This window comes from Rhinatrema bivittatum, chromosome 9, assembly GCF_901001135.1.
Source record: "Rhinatrema bivittatum chromosome 9, aRhiBiv1.1, whole genome shotgun sequence".
NCBI lineage: Eukaryota > Metazoa > Chordata > Amphibia > Gymnophiona > Rhinatrematidae > Rhinatrema > Rhinatrema bivittatum.
This window is the reverse complement of record NC_042623.1, coordinates 267,553,746-267,577,420: the sequence shown is the minus strand read 5'-3', so window position 1 is coordinate 267,577,420 and position 23,675 is coordinate 267,553,746. Positions and strand designations below refer to the sequence as shown.

The 23,675-nt window shown below is 40.9% G+C and overlaps 1 protein-coding gene across 3 annotated transcripts in view; it reads left to right on the top strand.

Moving 5' to 3' along the window:
* Nucleotides 1-23,675, top strand: part of RYK (receptor like tyrosine kinase) — a 532,318-nt gene that overhangs the window by 319,478 nt on the left and 189,165 nt on the right. For all 3 annotated transcript variants that reach the window (XM_029615270.1, XM_029615268.1, XM_029615269.1), the window contains one exon: nucleotides 1,208-1,277. In XM_029615270.1, the coding sequence (XP_029471130.1) occupies nucleotides 1,208-1,277 (70 nt within the window). The remainder of the gene's footprint in view (nucleotides 1-1,207; nucleotides 1,278-23,675) is intronic.

The window sequence follows — 23,675 nt, the reverse complement described above, 5'->3', positions numbered from 1 at the left end:
CTATATCCAAGATATATTATCTACCCATGTTTAAAGGAAAAAAGGAAGAATTGCAACAAGGAGAGCAAGAATATTACAGCATTGTTGGATTTAACTTTAGAGACGATCATAGAGGCTAGAGCTACCTTATTGGTCTCATTTGTGTTTAGTACAGAGAGAGATACAGTATTAAAATTGTTCCTCCATAATCAAGTTAATAATGTTCATGGCCAGAGAGTTTGGATATATCCGGACGTTACTAAGAACACTCAAGAAAAAAAAAATTTCTACTGATGAGAAATGAAGTGATAGCACGGAGGGGAAAAATTTATTTTAAGTTTTCCATGTAAATGTTTGATAATATATCAGAATTTGAGATATATATTAATGGATCCGCAGTATTTACGTACTTATCTGGATTCGCATTCTTGAATTTAAATTCATAGGGGTTCAGTATTTAGTTAAGTCCAAGGGTCACACTCTTTACGGCTATATCTTATTGTATAAGGGATGTTACTTTTGATATGACTGCTCATTGTAATCTTGGACCTGCTATTTTCCTATAACTTTTCAGATAATGTTCAATTTCTACAGAAAAGATGGTTTCTTTATTGATCTTTTGATTTATCTGATTTTCTCTGAACTTTAGTTCTGTAAAAATGTGCAATTTCAATATAAAATAAAAAAAAATAAATTTTCATTTTCATTTTAGGAGGCCTTTCATAATGATGATACATGACCTCATTAATTGACCTCAGTTCCAATTCTATTTTTGAAGTGTGTGCACATTGAATGTCATTCTCTTGCATTTTCGTCTATAGGGAGATGAGTCTGATTTCTTCCAAATTTCTAGATTTTTTCTAAAGAAAAATTTCAGTTTTTCTAAAGAATGTGAGGGGATTCTAATATTGATATGTACATGAGAATGAATAAAACTGGTTTGACAAAATCAGTGTATTAAGTCAATCCCGTATGATCTCTAACTAGAGAGACTGCTAGAGCCTGCATGTTTTCTTCAAGTGCTGGATAGTAAGATACCGCAGATGAATATTTACAGCACTTATTGAGAAATATGCATTGTGTTATCTGCCCAAATACAAACACCATATTTTATTTTTACAACTAAAGTTACAGTTTTTACTTTAGTTTTTTCCGTGTTCTGTAATATTTTCAAAATGTTATTGTGGCTACAAATCATTTTTGTTTGTTTATTTATTTTTACTATTAGAACATGCTTCTGAAGTTCAGGTGACAATGATGTTAACTGAAAGCTGCAAGCTACGAGGTCTTCACCACAGGTAGGAATTATAGTGCTTTTTTTTTATTAGCTTAACAAAGGGCCTCATTTTCCAATATCGCATTGGTAACGCATTAGGGGGCGTTACCAATGCAAATGAGGCTTCTTTCGTGCAGTGGGGAAACATCGTGTGTGGCGCTAATGTTTTCGCCATTTGCGAAAACATTAGCGCCACACACGATGTTTTCCCAGTGTGCGATGATTCATTCAGTCTTTTATCGCGGTGCACGATATTTGCTGGTTTTTGGACTTCAATCATCGCGGGCCACGATAGTCCCAGACAGCCTGTTTCAAGAGAGAGAGAGAGAGAGAGAGAGAGAGACTTACTATAGTGCCTATGCCCTACATAGGTATTTGAATCCCTATGGGAGGGCTACCTACTAACTCGGGGTGGGGATTAGGTATGAGCGTCGGGGGTTGGGGGCCACTTTCGCATTCCACATGAGACCTACGGACAGAACAGTGGTCTCTAGTGCAGATTTGCTGGCCGTCGGAGTGAGGACGCTCACTCCAAGAAGTGGTTTGGGCAACGTTCTCTCTACCTAGCTTGATGGACACTCTACCTGGGCAACAACATGCTAGGTGGAGAGAATGTTGCCCAAATCTCCTCTTGGAGTGAGCGTCCTCACTCCGACGCGATTTGCGAATTTATCGCACGCGGTAAAGTGCTTGGAAAATGAGGCCCAAAGACCCCTGTTACTAGGCTTTCTATCCTGTATGCAAGAATAGAAGCAAGATAAAGGTAACTTCCTATTTTAAGAATCTGGTTTTATAAAGATTCAAATTATGATTAACTGTCCTCAGGAATTGTTTAGGAGATGAAGGCATTGACAGATGATTTCACTGTTGATTGTCACTATAGTAAACAATTTGCTTGCTTCTTTAATCAGAAAATTATTGTAATTATCGTTTATTGTGGGGAAATATCTTTTTAAGTAATTGATTTGTATTCCAATTTTTAGCACTGTTTAACGCCAGTGTTACAGGTTGAGAGGTGTCAATGGAATAATTTCTCTTTAGTTTCCTCTAAGGTTTATAACACTTTTTGTCCAATGAACCTATGTGCAATTGTGCTGTTGAAAGTTCTGAGAGGAAATAATGCGGAGTATTTGAATGGTCCTTGTTCTCCCCATCTAAAGAATAATTTGCAGCGATGGTCTAGCAGTAGATGTCTGAGAATAAATTATAAATCTTGGTTTCAATTTCCTCCCACTAAAGCATTTAAGCATGTTTGTATTCAAAATCGAGTTTATCTGTAAGTATTCCAAAGTTATAGAACATTTTACCTCTGAGCTAAGATAAAAACTTGATGGGATTTCATAAGGGAGTGAAAACAATAGCTCATGGATGTTAATTTCTATCTGTAATTGATCAGCGATAGAGTTAACAGCTTATTAATTTGGATTAGCACTGCAATGAGGAAAAATGATGTTCCTCTAGTCTGGTTTACAGTATTTAATATATTTGTATTGTATAAGTTTATTGTTTATTTGTTTAACTTGTACATTGTTTTGAGTGATTTTTCTAAAATCTGGAAGGCAATTTATAAATCTTAATTAAAAATTAAAAATATGGCCTATTTAGTTAATTTATCCGTCACAATTTAAGCAAGCATCGTTTAATTCATTAAGAAGATCACACTTGACTCGTAGCCACTTGCTAATTATCGGTGATTCTCTTACCTTTCTTTCTTTTTTTTTTTTTTTTTTAGCAAAGGTCGTTGAGACAGTTGTTTTAAAAACAACAAAGGGACTGGATAAGAATATCCTCCTAGGTCAGAATCATTTTAGATTTCACCTAGCCTAAAATACTGAATTGCTTTTATTATCAAGCTTTGAGATTTTTTTCCAGGGTTTTGATCATGGAGGGAACTTTCTTTTGGTGCTGCTCAATTTTTCATCAGCATTTGACACAATCAATATAATTTGTTTATGTATTTAACTGAAATGGGCATTACTTCATTGGTATTGAAATGGTTCAAATCTTATCCTGCCTGGTGCCAACAGCAGGTGAAAGCTGGTGATTCTACATCTACTTTGTACCCATTGTGACCGAGGTCCTATAGGGATCCAAATTATCATCACTCTTATGTAACATTTATATGGTACTTACGGTATGTTAAGGTACTTTCTGGTTTAGGTCTTTATGCCAATGAAGTGAAATTTTTTGTTCCAATTACATCTTTTCTTCAGGATGTGTTGTCACTTGTATTTTAATGCATTTAGTCTATTTAGCACTGGATGTCTACCTACAAACTGACATTGAATTTAGAAAAAAACTGAAGTAATATTTCTTGGAAGGTCTTCGCTTACATTTATTCCCACAATGCGTTCAGTGAATTGGTCATCAAGGCTGTAGTGAAATCAGTATTTTTCAAGTTTCGTATGCGGCGCATACTGAAACCTCATTTGAGTGTGAATGAAAATCAGTAAGTTCTGTGTGCTTTGGCCATCTCTCTGTTAGATTATAGTAATTTGTTGTATTTGGGTCTACTTATTATACTTTATAAGCATTAATCTGTCCAAAATGCTATCATTCATATATTAGCTAGGACATATATTTCTGAGCATATTTTGCCTGTTTCACATCCTTGCACAGGCTGCTTATTTACAAGCAAGTAAAATGTAAGATATTGGTTTGAATCCATAAACCCCAAAGAAGCTCTTGCTATTTTTAGGACATTGCTATAGGCCAGGGGTCGGGAACCCATGGCTCGCGAGCCAGATATGGCTCTTTTGAGGGCTGCATCTGGCTCGCAGACAAGTGTCGCCATACTTCGCGGTTCCCCGCTGACCCAGCTGCTCCCCGGTCCTCCGCCGCCCGGGCTTAAAATGCTGTCAGCCCGGGCGGAACGCGGCAGGACAGCTGGAGTCAGCGGCACCGGCGTGCTCTCTTCTCCCCCCCCCCGCGGCCCGGAAGAGGAAGTGGAGAGCATCGGGTGCCTGCCCGGGAAGAAGAGACCACACTAGCGTGGTCTCTTCTTCCGCGCAGGCACCCGATGCTCACCACTTCCTCTTCCGGGCCGCGGGGGGGAGGAGAAGAGAGCACGCCGACTGGAGTCATCCGGGTGCCTGCGCGGGAGTCATCGGGTGTCAGCCGGGTGCCAGCGCTGGAGTCATCGGGTGACCCGCGCAGGCACCCGATGCTCTCCACTTCCTCTTCCGGGCCGCGGGAAGAAGAGAGCACGCCGGTGCTCTCTTCTTCCCGCGGCCCGGAAGAGGAAGTGGAGAGCATCGGGTGCCTGCGCGGGAAGACCCGCGCAGGCACGCTAGTGTCCGACGGGAAGAAGACTGCAGCGCGGCTCGGAGGAAAATGAAAATCTTCAACCGCGGCCGATGGGACTCCGCCTTCGCCTCCGCGAGGGCTGAAAATGAAGAAGGTTAGCGTTGGGAGGTGGCTGCTGCTGCCGCGAGTTCCCGGGGGGGGGGAAGGGGGAGAGAGAGAGTGAATGAATGAGCGAGCAAGCATGTGTGTTTGAGATCCTGTGTGTGTGAGTGAGAGATTGCATGTATGTGAATGATTGAGAGCCTGTATGTGAAAGAGAGTATGTCTGTGATTGAGATCCTGCCTGTGAGAGAGAGAGCATGAATGTAAGTTTACCATTGGGAACCTGTATGTGTAAGTTTGTAATTGAAAACCTGTTTGTTTGAAAGAGTATGTGTGTATGATTGAGATCCTTTGTGTGTGAGAGAGATCATGTGTATGTATGATTAAGAGCCTGTGTGTATAAGTAAGAGAGAGATCATGTGTGTCTGTGTCTGATTGACAGCTGGTTTAGGTGATGGAGCATGTGAGTATGTGATTGAGAGCCTGTGTTTAAATGAGGGAGAGAGACCATGTGTGTCTGTGTGATTGAGAGCTGATTTAGGTGAGGGAGCATGTGAGTATGTGATTGAGAGCCTGTGTTTAAATGAGAGAGAGAGACCATGTGTGTATGTGTGTGATTGAGAGCTGATTTAGGTGAGGGAGCATGTGAGTATGTGATTGAGAGCCTGTGTGTAAATGAGAGAAAGAGAGGACATGTTTGTAAGCATGTGAATGAGAGTCTGTGTGTGAGAGAAAAAGACAGCATGTATTTATGTGATTGAAAGCCTGTGTGTGTGTAAGCGTGAAAAGATAGACAGCATGTGTGTAAATGTGTAATTAAGAGCCTATATAAGTGAGAGAGAAAAAAACATTTGTATATGTGAGTGACTGAGAGCATGTGTGTATAGGTGTGTCATTGAGAGCCAGTGTGAGAGAGAGCGCTGGTATGTGACTGAGAGAGGAGAAAGTTCCAAGCAAACCACCCCACCTCCTGCTAATTCAGAACAATCTCAGGACACCTGGATATCAAATGTTCCCAGGTATGCAGAGCAAAAAAATTTTTGTATCCTTATTATTTTTCATTACTGGATCTTTGTGTCTGCTATTTTGAAATATTTTGTTGGTATCTGGAAATGTTTTATATGAGTTTTTAATTATTGGATATTCCACTCATCAGCTGTTTCGAAATATGTTCTTTTTGTTAGTACAGTTTTACTGCTGATGATTTTATATTTCTTGATTTGTTTTATAAGGATGTGTGATGTTTCTTTTTTCCTTTGTTACACTGCATACAGAGACTCTGGCTTGTTGCAGTTTCCAATTCAGTTTTTGTCTGCATGCTTCTTGTTATGCGTTTTGGTCTCTTTATTCTATGTTAGGTGAGGGACAGCACGTGATTCAGGTGAGGTTTTCTGCTGGCGTGTAGTTTCTGTGTAGGACTCTATAGCAGCCTGACTTGGTCCGTTTTCCTAATAGGAGATGTATTGGTGTCTTAAGGCCTGGTGTAATATTTTCAGAGACTTATTGTACTTTAAAAGTGTGATCTTACATAAAATGCACACATTTACTTGTATTTAGTTTTAAACATATTGTATGGCTCTCATGGAATTACATTTTAAAATATGTGGCGTTTATGGCTCTCTCAGCCAAAAAGGTTCCTGACCCCTGCTATAGGCCATCACATGCATTAAGGTCTGAAGGACAGAATAGGTTGGCAATTTCTTCTCTTTGAGCAGCTTGGTTATATGAGACAAGGGTAAGAATGGTTATATTTGCTGGTCCTCAACTCTGGAACCAATTCACAGGTAGTTTGTGAATAGAGGCATGCTCACAGACTTGTGAAAAAACACATTTTTTCACATAGGCATTTGCAAGTCCTTGTTATGATCTGATTTTGTAAATTTAAAATATACAGTCAAACAGTATCTAAGCATATTGGCTGAATACTGTGTGTTTTATTTAATTATCTAATTTTTATGAATGTGGAACTTATACTTTGCTTAGCACATTGGATAGTTGTGGGGTTTAAATAAATGAATACAATTTTTAAGTGACATGTTTGCATGGTTTGATCACTATCATTCCATATTGTCTATATTACTGCTCTTTAGTACCACATGCAAATTAAATGCGGAGTATTGCATAAGGTTGTACTAATCTGTCCTCAGATTACAAACAGATTTGGTTTTCAGGATTTCTACAGTGAATATTCATTAGCTATATTTGGATACTCTTGATTTAAGAAACAGGTTAATTTGCCCTAGACAGGTATTTTAACCCCTATGGGAGGGCCACCTACTAACTCGGGGTGGGGATTAGGTATGAGCGTCGGGGGTTGGGGGCCACTTTCGCATTCCACATGAGACCTACGGAAAGAACAGTGGTCTCTAGTGAAGATTTGCTGGCCGTCGGAGTGAGGAAACTCACTCCAAGAAGAGATTTGGGCTACATTCTCTCCACCTAGCTTGTTGTTGCCCAGGTAGAGTGTCCATCAAGCTAGGTGGAGAGAACATTGCCCAAATCTCTTCTTGGAGTGAGTTTCCTCACTCCAACGGCCAGCAAATCTTCACTAGAGACCACTGTTCTTTCCGTAGGTCTCATGTGGAATGCGAAAGTGGCCCCCAACCCCCGACGCTCATACCTAATCCCCACCCCGAGATAGTAGGTGGCCCTCCCATAGGTATTAAAATACCTGTCTAGGGCATAGGCACTATAGTATATATATCTCTCTCTCTCTCTCTCTCTCTCTCTCTCTCCCTGAAACAAGCTGTCTGGAACTAGCGTGGCCCGCGATAACCCTTTACTTGCCGGTAGCGCAGTCCGTAACGCAAATTTGAGGGTTGTAGTTATTAGCCGCGCTAACACTGCGGCTGTTTCGCCGCACATGATAAACTGGTTCCCGCTTTACATATGCTCCGCCCCCTGAATACCAAATTACTAATTTGCATTCGCAAATCGCGTTAACAGCTGTTAATGCGATTTGCGAATTTATCGCACGCGGTAAACTGCTTGGAAAATGAGGCCCTTAAAATCAAAAATGTATTGTTGTTCCAACAAGCAGAAAATTGTCAAAATTACCTCCTCTCCAGTGTTTCAATGGTTTATGGATGACACAGAATTTATAGTCACTAAAATTATGGTGCATAAGTACAGAGTGTGCAACCAGCGGTTTACCTTCTACTTTCCTATTGATGGCACTCTTGTGTTCCATGATCCTAATGTTAAACTGTCTGATAGTTTTACCCACATAGAACTTGTTACAGGGGCAGATGGCCACATAGATCACACCAATACTCTTACAGTTGGTTAGATTTTTTAGTTTAAAAATCTTGCCAGTAGTGGGAATTGTCAAGAATTTAACTTTTAGATTAACTGAGCAAACGCTGCAGTTTCTACAAGGACCATGTCCAGTCATTCCATGATTGATGGATTTAGCAATTGGTAAAGCTGATGGTGCTACATATTCCTTAAGATTTTTTTCTCTTTTATTAGTGATCATTATATCTTTAGATTTGAATGCAGGAAGTGTCTGTATTATGTGCCAATACTTTTTAATGATTTTGATTATATCATGGGACAGCCATGTAAAGGTGAGAGGACAAATTATTTTTTCAGTTTTAGCTGATTTCTTACTTGGTTTCAATAAAGCTGCTCGTTCCTGCTTCGCTGCTCTGGAGAAGCAATCATTGACACAAGAAGATGGATATCCTCTTTCTGCAAATCTGCTCTTCATTTCTATGGATCTCTGTCTAAATGTATCATCTTTAGTACATAGTCTTCTTAACCGGAGAAATTGGCTGTAGGGAAGATTACGTATTAATGATTTATTATGACAACTGTTGAATGCTAAAGGTTTGTTCTTGTCGGTGGGTTTGCGGTAAATGTCAGTAATGAAACCAGTTGGAGTATTCATGATTAATATATCCAAAAAGGATATTTGATTCCTATCGTGTTCCATTTTGAATTTCAGATTATCTAAATTATTCAACCAATCTTTAAATTCTAATAATGCCTGCTCAGTGCCTTCCCATAGCAAAAAGACATCATCTATGTAGCGTCTCCATAGTTTAATGTTTTGACTGAACTGACAACTGCTCAAAAACTTCTCCTCGAAGTTTGCTACTTATGTTTGCAATAGATGGGGCCATAGCAGACCCCATCGCCACACCCTTGATTTGTATATAAAATTGTTGTTCAAAGATGAAGAAATTCTTTGTCAAAGCAATTGTTGCTAATTCTAAAATCAATTGAGTGGGTACTCTGGTAAAAGTATCCCTGCCATAAATAGTCTCTTCTATAATGTCTTTAGCTCTGTCTTGTGGTATATTTGTATAAAGTGATTCCACATCAAGTGTTGCCATGATTAGTTGATTGTGGTTGAATGAAGAATCCATGAGCATGTTTATGATATGAGTGGAATCTCTTACATACGACGGTATTTTTGGTACCTGGGGGCGTAAAAAGTTGTCAACAAAAATAGAGATGGGTTCGAGTAATGAACCATTTGCGGAAATGATAGGTCTACCAGGTGGGTCAGACATTGATTTATGTATTTTCGGTAGTGTGTATATAATTGGTACAATAGGATGTTCCACTTTTAAGAAAGATATCTCTTTTTTTGTCAAATAATTTGATTTTTCAGCTATTGTCAAGATGTTATTCAAATCCTTTTGGATCATACTTGTTGGATCATTTGGTACTTTTTGATAAAAGTTAGTATCAGAGAGCTGTCTAGTAATTTCTGATACATACTTTTCTTTGTCCATTACAACAATAGCACCGCCTTTGTCAGCCGGCTTTATTACTATTGTATCATCATGACTCAAAGATTCTAAAGCCAGTCTTCCGTTTTGTGTAATATTGTGTTTATATTTGAACTGTTTCTCTTTTTTGTCTATGTCTTGCAATATTAGTGTCTCAAAAGTGTGTATGATCGGATTCACTGGACCGTTGGGCATCCATTTACTATTGGGTTTGACAATAGAGATATCTGTACCTGTAGGTTTAGTAGAGAATGTGTCAATTCAATTTTCTAATGAATTTAAATAGATCAATTCTAGTTTTGAACGCGTTATAGTTACCGGTAGGAACAAATGATAATCCTTTATTTAAAATAGAAATCTCATTTGTATTCAGTTTTCTCTGAGAAATGTTGACCACACATGTGTTGTCAATCAAAATATTTTGTATGTGCCATGAATAGACGCTATTATTTTTATAATCATATTCGTCTCTTTTAAATTTCTCATATTTATCATTTTTCAATTCTTTGACAAACTTATCTAAATTGGTTTTGTAGTCTTGATATATAACATCGAAGCAAAGATCTTTTTCTTTGAGATATTGGAGTTGTAGATCCAATTCTGACTTTAATTTTTCTTCTCTTTTTTTCGCTGTTTTTATAATGAGGATCATTAAATCCAGGGAACATTTATTTAAAATCGCCTCCCAATTGTTCATGAAGGTGGAATCCTCCTGGTACATACTGGGAGGCTTGTTGATCCTCAGTCCCCTAGGAATGCGTTTATATCTGCAGTAGTCTAGGAGGGTAGAGGCATGTAATCCACTTCTCACCACACCTTTGTTGAGGTTAATGGCTTCCTCCCACCTTTATTTTTTATTTTTTCATTATTCATTTATTATCATTTCTTTCAAGCTCCCACTTTTCATATGTTGGATTGATAGTAATATTGCTGTTTTATACGTACACACTGCTGAGATTCTATCTCCGTCTCAAGTGTTTGCCTTTGAAAATAATACACACATATGTATATTATTTTGTACAATTGTATCATGACATACAACATTGCTCATTTTACTCCAATTATTTAATTTTTATTGTGACACTGTTGAGTCTTTTTAAAAAAAATAACATTTAACACCTAGACATATTCTGTTAGAATTACAGTATGCTTTTCAACCTGTTTATTTATTTGTTTTAAATATAATTTATAGAGGGTAGAAATACATTTTATATGTGGTTACAATTTTATATGTATGTATGTATGTCTTTTAGATGTTTTTAGCCCCTGAGGCAGCTCTCTGAGCGAAACTCGGCCAGAGTCGGGCATGCTTGAATAAAATTCTTGTTTACTCCGATCCATCTACTCGTTTTCATTGCCTTGGTATGAATAGGACTTGTGTATCGGGAATAATGGCTGTGAAACAGTTGATAGTGTTTACAGTTTTCACATCTGTTATTTCTGACACTCAAATCTTTGGAGAAATGCCGTATTTGCCTTTAATCATGAACTAATGTGAAGAGACTGTAGTTTTAGGATTTCTTTGGATCAGTAATGAGCAGGCCCAAGCTATTAAACGTTCCAAATTGGTTAATCTCATGGTTTTGTCAATGAAAAAAATAATTAATGAAAGCCTTACAATATGTTACATTTGAACATTTGAAATTGTAACAGTATAAAATAGTTGAAAGAAGATCTAATGCTCCAGTTTTAATAAAGCATTTCTATTAACTTGGTGATTTATTTTTTTGTGGTTTCATTGCAACAGACCTTAGAAAAAATATGTACACCAATAACTTTTGAAGTGATTTATGACTTGCAAATATATGGAAAAATCCTTACCTTTTCTTCCTCACTGAGCGATTGATATTTGTACATAATATACTGAAATCTAATTCATTGCTTCTGGGGAACGTCTTTGTGATAAGTTGAATGTAACTCCACTCCCTGGGCACACAAAATAACAAGATCTATCCCCATACTGTGAGGGTCACTAATTTATTTTGTGGGTTTAACAGTGTGGGTCATGCAGATGGTGAAATGGACCCTGTTAGAAGCAGTGGGGTAGAACACTGTTTCCTGGATGTACAGGGACCTGGTCCCTCTTAATTCTCAATTAGTGCTGGCATACATAAAGCTTCACAGACAAAAATCAAATTATACATAGACTTAACCAAACTCCTTAACTTAAGTTTTCATGATTTTCCAGTCAGCCCCCCCCCCCCCCCCCCCCGGTCTTTCTCTCGTACACACACATCCATTCCAGCCCAACAATCATGACCTTCCACCTGAAAGCCGCCAGCCTGCAACACCCAACCTACCTAGCAAGTTATCCCGCCCCCTCTCCCCCCACCAGTCTGCCACCTGAAAGCCTGTTAGTCTGCCAGCCACTATTCATGCAGCCCCAACTCCCCTCACCTTCCTTGTGGCTTCTGCTGACCCTGGAACATTTATTAACTTCCAGCATCATGCAGCTGTCAACTCGAGTGTGAGCTGTATGGTGGCCAAACTCCAGTGATGTTTTCAAAGTCTTACTGTTTCGCAAGAACAATACAAAGGTTTGGGCATTGCTTGGATTACACTCTCAGAATCAGCTGGAGCCAGAATTTATCAATTGTTCTGGGGCCAGAAGCCATCTTTGCCCTCAGTTTCTCTTTGGCAATGTGGCTTGCAGATCACAGACAAACATAGCTGGCCATACATTGGACAAATCTGATTTAGAGCATTCCTTGATGTTCCTTGTCTATATTCAACAGCAAAGAGCTACCATCTAGCACAAGAACCACTTTATAGAGGATGATGCAATATACACAATCATGTTTCATAGGGTAGTCCATCTGGAAAGATTTGACATACTGTATGAAGATTGTATTTAGCACATGATTTTTCAGAGAAGCATTTCATCATAACCATCGAAATTATATTTTTGGAGACAAAAATAACCTCCTACTTACTCTCAGGCCGATACAGTAAAGCGCGGCCGCAGTTACCCCATTTCTAACCTGCTGTGTACTCACAATTTGGCCGCGTAAGTCTAACCCGCGATTCACTATCTGTTTTTACCGATCCTTACCGCTTCTTTTACTCGACGCGTATCCCTTTCTGCCCACGGCATGTATATGTATGTAAACGATCCGATTAGCTATTACCTCCCATACAGTAACGTGTGCCCCGACTATCTCCTTTTTAACCTGCTATCTTGCCACGTCTTTTACCTGCTAATTTACCGCCTACCCTGACTCTGGCGTTAGTGTGGTTTCACACTAACGCCAGGGTCAGGGTAGGCGGTAAATTACGAAATTTCACACGAAAATTCACAGTCCCAAACCAAACCAACCCAATCCAAGCATCAGGCAAGCCCCAGAAGAGAGAGACGAAATTTCACAGTCCCAGACCAAACCAACCCAATCCAAGCCCCAGCAGAGAGAGACGAAATTTCACAGTCCCGGGCAAACTTTCCCCCAGCCCCTACTCACCTGCCGCGGCCACTCAAGCCCCCAGCAGCAGCAGTAGAAGGGTGGCGAGAGCGGATTGGGCACTCCCCATGCGAGGCGGCTTCCAGCAGCCCCGCCGGCGAAGGTGAATACGCACACGCTGTGGGCGCTCAGGTCACGGCGTGCGTTCATGCGCCTGCTGCCTTGAGCGCCCATATTGGATGTACAGGCGTGCACGTATTCACCTTCGCCGACGGGGCTGCTGGAAGCCGCCTCGCATGGGGAGCGCCCGATCCGCTGAAGCTGCTCTCTCTCGCCGCCCTTCTACTGCTGCTGCTGGGGGCTTGCGTGGCCACGGCCAGGGCAGGTGAGCGGGGGCTGGGGGAAAGTTTGCCCGGGACAGTGAAATTTCTTCGGGTTTTCAGGCTGGATAGCCTGAAAACCCGACTGGCTGGGGGGGTCCCCAGGACAGGGTTGAGAACCACTGCACTAGAGTGTGTAACACTGTTTTATAATGATATGAATCAAGAAGTATTTTACTTAGCCATAATAATGTCAAGATTTAAAGCTGGCTGTTTGTTACTTAGCCGAATATAACGTATCCAGCCAAATTACAAAATATATTCAGCAGCATGGCTATGTTGCTGAATATATGCATATTTGTTAGTGCTTAGCCACATGAGTTATAACTGGCTAAGTTAGATTTTCTCTATGGCAGGTCTAATTTAGCTGCTTAACTTATGCAGCTAGGACAGAATATCGCTACTTAGCCACATAAGTTATGCGGCTAAGTTGCTCTACCCCGATCCTCCTCCTATACACCTACAGCTTATGTGGCTAACTTTATAGCTGTATAAGTGACTTATGCGACTAAGTGGCAGTCACTGAACATAGGCACATATTCAGCAGCCACTACTTAGCCAGATAAGTTAGACTTATCCAGCTAAATAGCATAGAACGTGCTTTGAATATTGACCTACTTCTTGTTCATGGAACATTTGATATAGTTGTCAGTAGTATGCAGGACAAAGGTGCAAGCACTAGGTAAAAGCGCTAGGCATACTAGGCAGCTGCCTAGAACGCCATAGTTCTGGTGGTGGCAGGTAGCAAGACTGGGTCAGCATTAAATGGGTCAACCGGCCTGAGACGAGGAGATGGAGAGACAGACAGTACTTACAGGTAATGATGGGGAAATAATCTAACTGGCCACTCCTGAACCTTTCTGTGCCCTTCACATGAAATCATCATCCGGAGCCTGGAGGTCCTCAAGTGTGTAAACACAGTAGAGAAGCTCATGCTATCTGCTGCATGCGCACTTGGGAAAAACAGGAGCAGGACAGCGTGATAAGGAGGCAGACACTGAGACCTGACCAAGCGCGAAGAGTGCAGGATAGGCTTCTTGCAGGCAGTGCACAGCAGCTTCCCTCCTTGTGCAATTCAGGGCCGTCATCGGAAGCTGGGCTGCAGCTACCTGTGGTTCTTGGTAGAGACGGTCTAGGCTGAGGAAGACTGAAGGCCAGGCTCCTGCCCTGCTTGCAGCAAAAAGGAAAATATCAGGGGGCTGGCTCTGCTGCAGGACAGAGTTCACTGAGCTACTAGGTCCCACAATGGCTTTTGCTTGTCCTCCTGCAGTGTGTGGATCTAGTACAGTCCTGGCCTCCCTGGCTTTTTTTTTTTTTTTTTAAAGGACAAGAAAGGCTCGGCCAGAGTGGAGGTGGGAATTGGGTCAAGAGAGAGCAGCCCTGAAAGAAGAAAAAGGACTCACATTGCAGGAGGAGAGGAAAGAGCAAAGGGAGAAAAAGACTGCTAAAGAGAAAAGAGTAGGAGTGACTAGGGATTAAGTGGGAGAGTGGAAATTTGCAGATTGAGGGTGAGAGTAGGAGGGAGCGATAGTGGCCCCTGGTGGGAAGGGAAAGATGGGTACTGATGGGACAGAGGTCTGCGGATGGGAGAGCAAGAATTTAGATTGAGGGTGGGGGGTTTGAATGGGAGAGCAAGACCATGGGGAGTGAAGGAAGGAGAGGAGTGAGAAGAATGCCCGGGGAGGAGAGAGTGGAGATTCAGGGATTGAGTTGGGGGGAGGGCAAACAGGTCTTTAAAATCATGAGAGGTCTAGAACAGGTAAATGTGAATCGGTTATTTACTCTTTCAGATAATAGAAGGTCTAGGGTGCACTCCATGAAGTTAGCAAGCAGCACATTTAAACTAATCAGAGAAAATTCTTTTTCACTCAATGTACAATTAAGCTCTAGAATTTGTTGCCAGGGGATGTGATCGGTGCAGTTAGTGTAGATGGGTTTAAAAAAGGTTTGGATAAGTTCTTGGAGGAGAAGTCCATTAACTATTAATCAAGTTGTCTTAGGGAATAGCCACTGCTATTACTGGCATCAGTAGCATGGGATCTTCTAGGTGTTTGGGTACTTGCCAGGTACTTGTAGCCTGGATTGGCCACTGTTGGAAACAGGATGCTGGGCTTGATGGACCCTTGGTCTGACCCAGTATGGCGATTTCTTATGTTCTTAAGACTGCATTGTTCAGTGAGAGAGCAGGGTCAAGAGGGAGGCCCTGGGTGGAGAGGAGGGGGATAGTGAGTGGAGAGCTGGGATTTGAGGATTCAGTGGAGGGGAGAAAGCTGATGAGGAAAGTGGTGATTGAAATTTGTCAGCATTGGAAATGTGTATTATTTGTATTTTGCATAGTATAAAAGGAAATGTTACTCCTGGGAGAATATAACATTCTGCACAGGGTATTTTTTAAATTTCCACATTTTACCAAGCCGGGTTAACACTCTCTGCTTTCTCTTTTCTTCTCCCCCCATATCTGATATCAACGTCCTCCCCCCAGGCTTGAACCCTCTGCTCTTTCTTTCCCAGACTTCCTATTTTTCTCATTCAGGATGACTCTCAGCTTGCTCTCTCTCTCTTCTTCCGTCTCCAGGTCTGTAAGTTTTGTCCTAGCCCTGGATAAAGAAGGTGGAGCTGCAATAGTGATCATAGTACAATCAAATTTGGCATAAATACCCGAGGAAGAATGGCAAATGAAACCTCTAAAGAGAGCCATGCCAGAAGGAGACCACATAGAATTTTGAGGGGTAGGGGGAGTGGGAAACAGGGAGCTGGGTTGTCCATCATTGGGCTGAACATGTTTGCCTCAGGGATATCAATTCAATCTTGATTGCACTCGTACACTTCAACAGGGCTCAGGCTAGGAGGCCTCACCCCCTCTTGATGTCATATGCTCCAGGGCCTGCTGTTCTGAAAAGGATTGCATCCCTTTGTGCAGGACTTTGTGTGGAACTTCTTGCAGGAACATCTTTGTGGGGTAGAGTATTGAATTTGGTTATTGACAGGGTTTGATAGAGGTAGGGTATTTAGTTGTGAGCATATGTAAATTGTGAGAAGTGAGGGAGATGCTGTGTTTATTGGTGTGTAGGATGATATAGTGGTGATTGCAAGAGTAGTAGGGGCTGTAAATTGAGATAGTTGGTGACTATTTTGTGAATTTAAACAAGGGAAATGTATTGATAATTTGGTCAAGCCATTCTAGTGGTTGGGGAGGATGTGGAATCAGTGGAAGGATTCACGTCTAGGTATTTTCCTGGTGTCCAAACCTTAAAAATGTAGCTTTTTTCTAACAAATTTCCTCATTTTATCATAGTCATCCTTTCTATAATTAAATGCTACTCCAGTAGTTTTCCTTAAGATTTACCCTCCAGTGATTGTCAAATTTAATTACATTATAATTACTGCCAAGCAGATCCACCAACTTTATTTCTTGCACTAGGTCAAAATCCTGAGCTCATTGAAGCAGCAGTGAAAAAAAAAAACAGTGTTAGGAATTATTCAGAAAGGAATGGAAAACAAAACTGTCTATCATCCCTTTTTTTTCTAAATTCATGGTTCATTCACACTTTGTGTATTGTATGCAGTTCTGGTTGCTCCATTTCAAGAGAGATATAGCAGAACTGGAAAAGATACAGAGAAGGGCAACATTTACATTTATTTGGATTTGTTATCCACTCTTACAAAGAAAGATTTAACAGGTTAGGGTCCTTCAGCTTGAAGAAGAGGCAGTTGGAAAGGGGATATATACAGAGTGATATCTTGAATATTATGGAACAAATAGAGTGGTTATGTAATACTATTAATCATGTATATAGCATACAAGAAATATGCAATATTGTACAGAAGCTGATAATAGGGGGGGAAGGAGTTCTTTTGTAGTAGGCCAATGCTCCTGGATGCCTACCTTACACATCACACAATCACCATTTCGTTCCCTCCTCATCCATCCAGCCTTTAGGATGAACCTGGACAGTTACACCTGCTGGAATTTTTAGGTTCTGTGGCATCATTTTCCTCTTGAATATTAGCACTGGACGCAGTTTTGTGCCATCTGCCAGGCAAGACAGGACCGTTGTGAAATGGGTCTTTTCATGACCAGTTGTTTCTACAAGTATGGTCTCAACAATCTCAGTTACAGTGGGATTGCCAGGCATATGAAATGATTCTTTATTCTCTGCTGAATAATGAATTTGTGGAACGAACAGATCTTTTTATAAAGCTTTTTAGGAATTTTCTGTGAAATCTTTCAGGCTGATACAATGACACATTAAAAATGTGCGTTCGTTTTGGGCGCCTACTGTTTCAACACCACACAGCCACCTCTTCTGGGCATGCAATAGAATATTAAAATGAAGGGTCATGCTGCCAAGGAGGCACTAGGAACAAATGTGCACCCCTAGCACCTCCTTGGCAGTGGGCCCCCAGGAGAGGTGGCTGTCAGGGGTTAAGAAACTGGCCGCTCAATTTTGAGCATTGCTTTTTGCGGGGGGTTGGACGCGCTAATTAACCTTATGGTATAAGGGGTTGTGGACGTGCACCTAAAACCCATGTCCAACCGCGGATTAAACAGTGCACTTAGCTAAGCATGCTATATTGCATTGGCCTGACAGTGTGCTGATGAAGCGAAGGCACAATCCATATCGGTTCATGAACCGCGAGCACCAACTAGCCGATGCTATGAATTTTTTCAGACATTTAGTTGCTGAATATTTTTCTTCTTTTGCCTGTTGAAAGACACAAATTCTAATGCCTGAGCGAATCACAGTGTAGCCATTCTGTCTTCCATTACCCAGTCATTCAAATCCTTTTCCATTTCTTCAAAAGTCATAATTTTGAAACGCAAGGCTTTCTTTGACTTTGGCATTTCTAGCAGCTTTTCTTCATTTTTTCTCCAATTTCTGATGAGTTTTTCACTAATGTCAAATTCTCTTGCAGCTATACAGTTATTGACCTCCTTTGCACGTTCTGTAACCTTCAGTTTCAGGGATGTAGTGTAAGATGCTCTCTTTTTTTTCTCAGTGCTCATTTTCCTGAGGGTAAGATGTTGTTCTAATGACTGTCCCTGCTGTCAGAATCCTTCTTTCCCTTCCTTCCTCGTCTGTCCCTGCTGTCAGAATCCTTCTTTCCCTCCCTCCCTCATGTCTGTCCCTCCTGTTTGAATCCTTCCCCCCTCCCGATTTCTTAACTCACCTGCTGCTATCTGGACAATGACGGCACTTACATTTGCTCAGAAATGTCCTTTCTCCTCCCCGTGGTGTCCCAGTGTAGCGCTAGGACAGCTTCTCTCCCCAAAACTCCTCCGGATCCTTCAACTCAAATGCCTGCTGCTGCTATGAGGACAACAGTGAACTTGCAGTCGCTCAGGAGTGTCCTCCCTCCTCCTGCGTGGGGTTCCAGTGGTGTGGTTTGAACCATGTGATTCTAAGTGCGCCAATCAGATCCTGGCTTGGGGGAGGGGGAGGACATACCTGCGCAACTGCAAATGCCGTCATTGTCCTCATAGCAGCAAGGTGAGTTAAGGGATCGGAAGGAGGAGTGTGCGAATGATTCAGTCATGCATCCTGCATTACAATACTAGCATTAATGTGGATTGACCCGTGGATAAGATGACGCGATTTTAAGGATCAATTTTTAGAGTTAAATTTTTCAACTTATACACGAGTATATATGGTAACTACAATTTTAAGTAATGTACAAAGGAAGGCCAACCAAAAAATCATTGACTAAGTGTTTTATAAAATGTTTTTTTAAGTCATGCTATTTAGAATATTCAACTGTGTGTAAAAAGATATACAACTGTATTATGTGGTCAAGGCTAGTAATATAGCTGAACTCAAAAAAGATTTGGACAAGTTTTTGGGGGACAGATTCATTAGGCTTGGAGAATGCCACATCTTACTGCTGAGTGCTGGGAATGAACCTCAGGGATTGGATCTCCCCTTTTTAAGATCTGTTGAGTACTACTTTTAAAGTGACTTGGATTGGCCAGTGTTGGACTATTGATCTGATCTAGTATGGTATTTATGTTCTTATATTTTTAACCCTTTTCTGACCCAGGACAGGGGCACTGAAATGTGAGCTTCTATAGAGAATATTATTACCATTTTAAGACACTGAGTAGTCTAACAAGTCTTAGAGACCGTGTACCTCGTGGCCTTTAACTTGCAGTCTGGTAAAGAACAAAAGGAGGAATTTGATCATTTACTTTTTTTTTTTTGTGCTGTAAGGCATTTAATACGCGTGTGCCTGCAGATTTAGGAATCTGTAAGGTTGTCATTTAGAAATTTTAAAATACTGGGTTGATTGTTAGACCTATTTGTGCCCTAAAGCAGTGATTAAATGTTAATATTCTTGTTCTGAAATATGAAGTAGAGCCAAATTCTTTCTTTGAGATATTTTGTAATCCTCTTTACATATATACAGAGCTTCCCTTTCTGAAGACACAGAGTTCTCTATTTCCATATCAAGAATTAGTTGATTGCAATAGTTTTATATTTACACAGATAATGAATAATTGGACTTGCAGGTATGCATTTTATGTTGGAATGTATCAAAGAGATTCACTGGCAAACAGTCCCCATCACACTTACAGAAAAAAAACTCAAATGTAGCAGTCATTCTACTTGTGTTGGCATTGTGAGCTACTGTACAAGGCTAAACTTATACCACTTGAGACAAAAAAAGAGTTTTCAGCATGGTAAGCCAGAATCAGTTATGCTGAAATGCTATAACAGTTGTATCATGCTGTTCTGTAGTGGTACGTACTTGTGAAAGTTGCTGCAAACTGTTTTTTCTAAATGTTAATAGGGTCAATATTCCGAAGATTGACCTGGCCTCTATAACCAGCTAAATTTTATTTTTTTAATTTTATTTAATGATTTTATATACCGTCGTTTGAGGACATCACAACAGTTTACATAATTTGTGAGCACAGAGTAAAATAAAAATAATAAATACAATACAATTTAGTGGTAAAACAAAAAACAAATAAAACAGAAGCAATAGTTTTAAGAATTAAAGCAATAAATTATCAATAATAGAGCAATATAAATAGATCAAGGTAAAATCTAGAAATGATAAAAATAAAGTGGGCAGTGCTAGATAAAGATGATCGATCCTGATTGGAAAGTAAAAGTAGATTGGTTCATAAAATTATGTTGCATCCTGATAGGCCTTCGTAAATAACCATGTAAATAATCATCTTCGCTCCAACGACCCGAGGAGAGCAGGGACTCTGGACGACGCCAACCGATTGCCAAGCCAGCACGATGCCCGAAGCCACATAGGCCGCACCTCCTCCCCGACGTCAGCGGGAGCGACACGGGTGAGGCGTAACACCGGCGACAGACTTGGCGTCGCGCGCCAAAGGTGCGCGACATAGGGGCGTGCCCCTTTGTGTGCCCCTTAGTGCGTTCCTTAGTACGTTCCTTATCACACTACTAACATCTCCGGACATCTGGCACTACCTCAACAATCATGACAACCCAACACATCCCAACTAACACAAGAAGCAAAAATGAAACCACCACCCAGGAAGAATGCCGAAAACCTAAAAAAAGTGAGTACAATCTCTCAAACATCACATATATAGGAACCAGAAGGCCTACCCAAATGCACACTCCTAGCATTCATGCTATTTAATGCACAATCCATCGTTAAAAAAATGGCCATCCTCTCTGATCTACTCACTGATGCTAAACCAGATTTCATAGCAATCACAGAAACCTGGATAAAAAATTCAGACAACGTTATAATAAATCAAATCGAAGACCCAACATACAAATCTTTCTCAATTCCCAGACAAAAAAAAAAAGGCAGAGGACTCATGTTAATCATCAAAAAAAGCCTACAGATGAAACTAATCACTTCTAAGATATGTTCCCTCTTCGAAATTTCACTATTCGACTCTTCTAAATTACAAATTTATCTAGTATACTGTTCCCCAGGCTCACTAGAAAGAAACTGCTCCCCAGTTATAGAATTCATGATCTCCAATTTATCACTCAATAAGCCAATAATCATCCTGGGCGACTTCAAACTACATATCGACACCCTCCCCCTTTCAGCCACATGCAAAACAATCAAGGATGCACTAGCAACAATGGGACTAGAACAAATCATCAAAGGACCAACTCACAAAGCAGGACATACCCTCGATTTAGTCTTTATCAACACAGACACCTGCGACACACATGAAACAAAAATAACTGAAATCCCCTGTTTCAGACTACTACCTCATCCAATCCACCCTGACTTTCAACATGAAACCCTCCAGAGACAAAAGCAATATAAGAACCTTTGCATACCGTCCTCCCTTTCACATTGAAACACTGCAACAAAATATGCAAGAAGAACTCACTAACATCGATCTAACTTCCTCAGAAACAGCCACAAACTCATGGCTCAACATTACCAAAGCCATAGCGGACAAAATAAATCCTATCATCATGAAGGCAATAAAAAACCCAAAGCATCAAAATCAATGGTACAACAACAGCATAAGAACAGCCAAACGCAAACTCAGAAAAAAAGAGAGATCCTGGCGCAAAAACAAAACTGCACCACTACTTAATGCATACTGAACCCATCTAGCAAACTACAAAAAACTTATTCATAATGCAAAGAAAGACTTCTGTTCGAGCAAAATAAATAAATTCTACCACAACCCCAAAATGCTATTCAACATTATACAAAACCTCACCAATCCATCAATTGAACCAAGAATACCATCCAGCACAAACAAAAGCAACAAATTTGCGGATTACTTCACTGAAAAAATAAAAAAACTAATAAACACCACCAACAGTCCCAACACACACACCCAAACCCCAAATGTGTTTAAAAAAGACTGCAACTTTGCCTAACTTTGACCTCTCCTCCTCGATGGAAATCCAAAAAATCATTAAAAAAAAGAATCCAGCAAACCATCCCATTGACAGTATTCCCATACAAACAATTAAACTGATCGAAAATCCAATAACCAAAATAATAACAGACATAGTTAACCTTTCACTCACCGAAGGAAAATACACTACCAGACACATAGTGAATTCACTAATACATTTAAAGAACGTTAGACACATTCCTACTCCCATAGCAACCTAAAACTTAACTAGGAACTGATCAAAATTGAGATGAAGGCAGCAGTCCAGCAGCAAGAGGGGGGCTTCCCAGTCTTTTCCATCGAGTGTCACATGTATGATTTTTTACCCACCGGTGAGAAGTTGTACTTGTGCATACGATGCAAAGAGCTCCTGGCTCTCAGAGAATGAGTCCGATCTCTGGAGGCTAGAGTGGCAGACCTGGAGGAGCTGAGGCAGAGAGGTATATAGATGAGACCTTCAGGGACATAGTAGTCAAGTCCCAACTTCAGACTGGCAGCCCTGGTGCTGCCTTGGAGGAAGAAGGTCTCATGATGGGAGAGCACCAACCAGGTGCAGCAGGAAAGGATCCTGTAGCAAGGACCTGCTCTCCAGGTGATGCATTGTCCTTTCGCACTGAGGATATCTCCCCAATGCCTACTGCCCAGGAGGGAAGGGTTAGGTCGGCCGTCATAGTTGGTGATTCGATTATTAGGAATGTAGATAGCTGGGTGGCTGGTGGGCATGAGGATCGCTTGATAACATGCCTACCTGGTGCGAAGGTGGTGGACCTCAAGCATCACCTAGATAGGATTTTAGACAGTGCTGGGGAGGAGCCGGCTGTCGTGGTACATATGGGCACCAGCAATATAGGAAAATGTAGGAGGGAGGTTCTGGAAGCCAAATTTAGGCTCTTAGGTAGAAAGCTTAAATCTAGAACCTCCAGGGTGGCATTCTCTGAAATGCTCCCTGTTCCATGCGCAGGTCACCAGAGGCAGGCAGAGCTCCGGAGTCTCAATGTGTGGATGAGACTATGGTGCAAGGAAGAGGGATTCTGTTTTGTTAGGAACTGGGGAACCTTTTGGGGAAGGGGGAGTCTTTCGAAGGGATGGGCTCCACCTTAACCAGGGTGGAACCAGACTGCTGGCACTAACCTTTAAAAAGGAGATAGAGCAGCTTTTAAACTAGAACAAAGGGGAAAGCCGACAGTCGCTCAGCAGCACATGGTTCGGAGAGAGGTATCTTTAAAGGATACTAATGATGCATTAGAATTAAGGCATCCCGACTGTGAGGTTCCAATAATTAGAAAAGTAGTCCAAGTGCCTGTAACTAAAAACTCACCTGAGCTAACTTATCCCTATCAATTAAAAAGCAGAATGAAAATACAAACAAAAAACAAACTTTGAAATGTTTGTATGCTAATGCCAGAAGTCTAAGAAGTAAGATGGGAGAATTAGAATGTATAGCAGTGAATGATGACAGAGACTTAATTGGCATCTCAGAGACATGGTGGAAAGAGGATAACCAATGGGACAGTGCTATACCGGGGTACAAATTATATCGCAATGACAGAGTGGAGCACTCGGGAGGAGGTGTGGCGCTTTATGTCCGGGATGGCATAGAGTCCAACAGGATAAACATCCTGCATGAGACTAAATACAAAATTGAATCTTTATGGGTAGAAATCCCTTGTGTGTCGGGGAAGACTATAG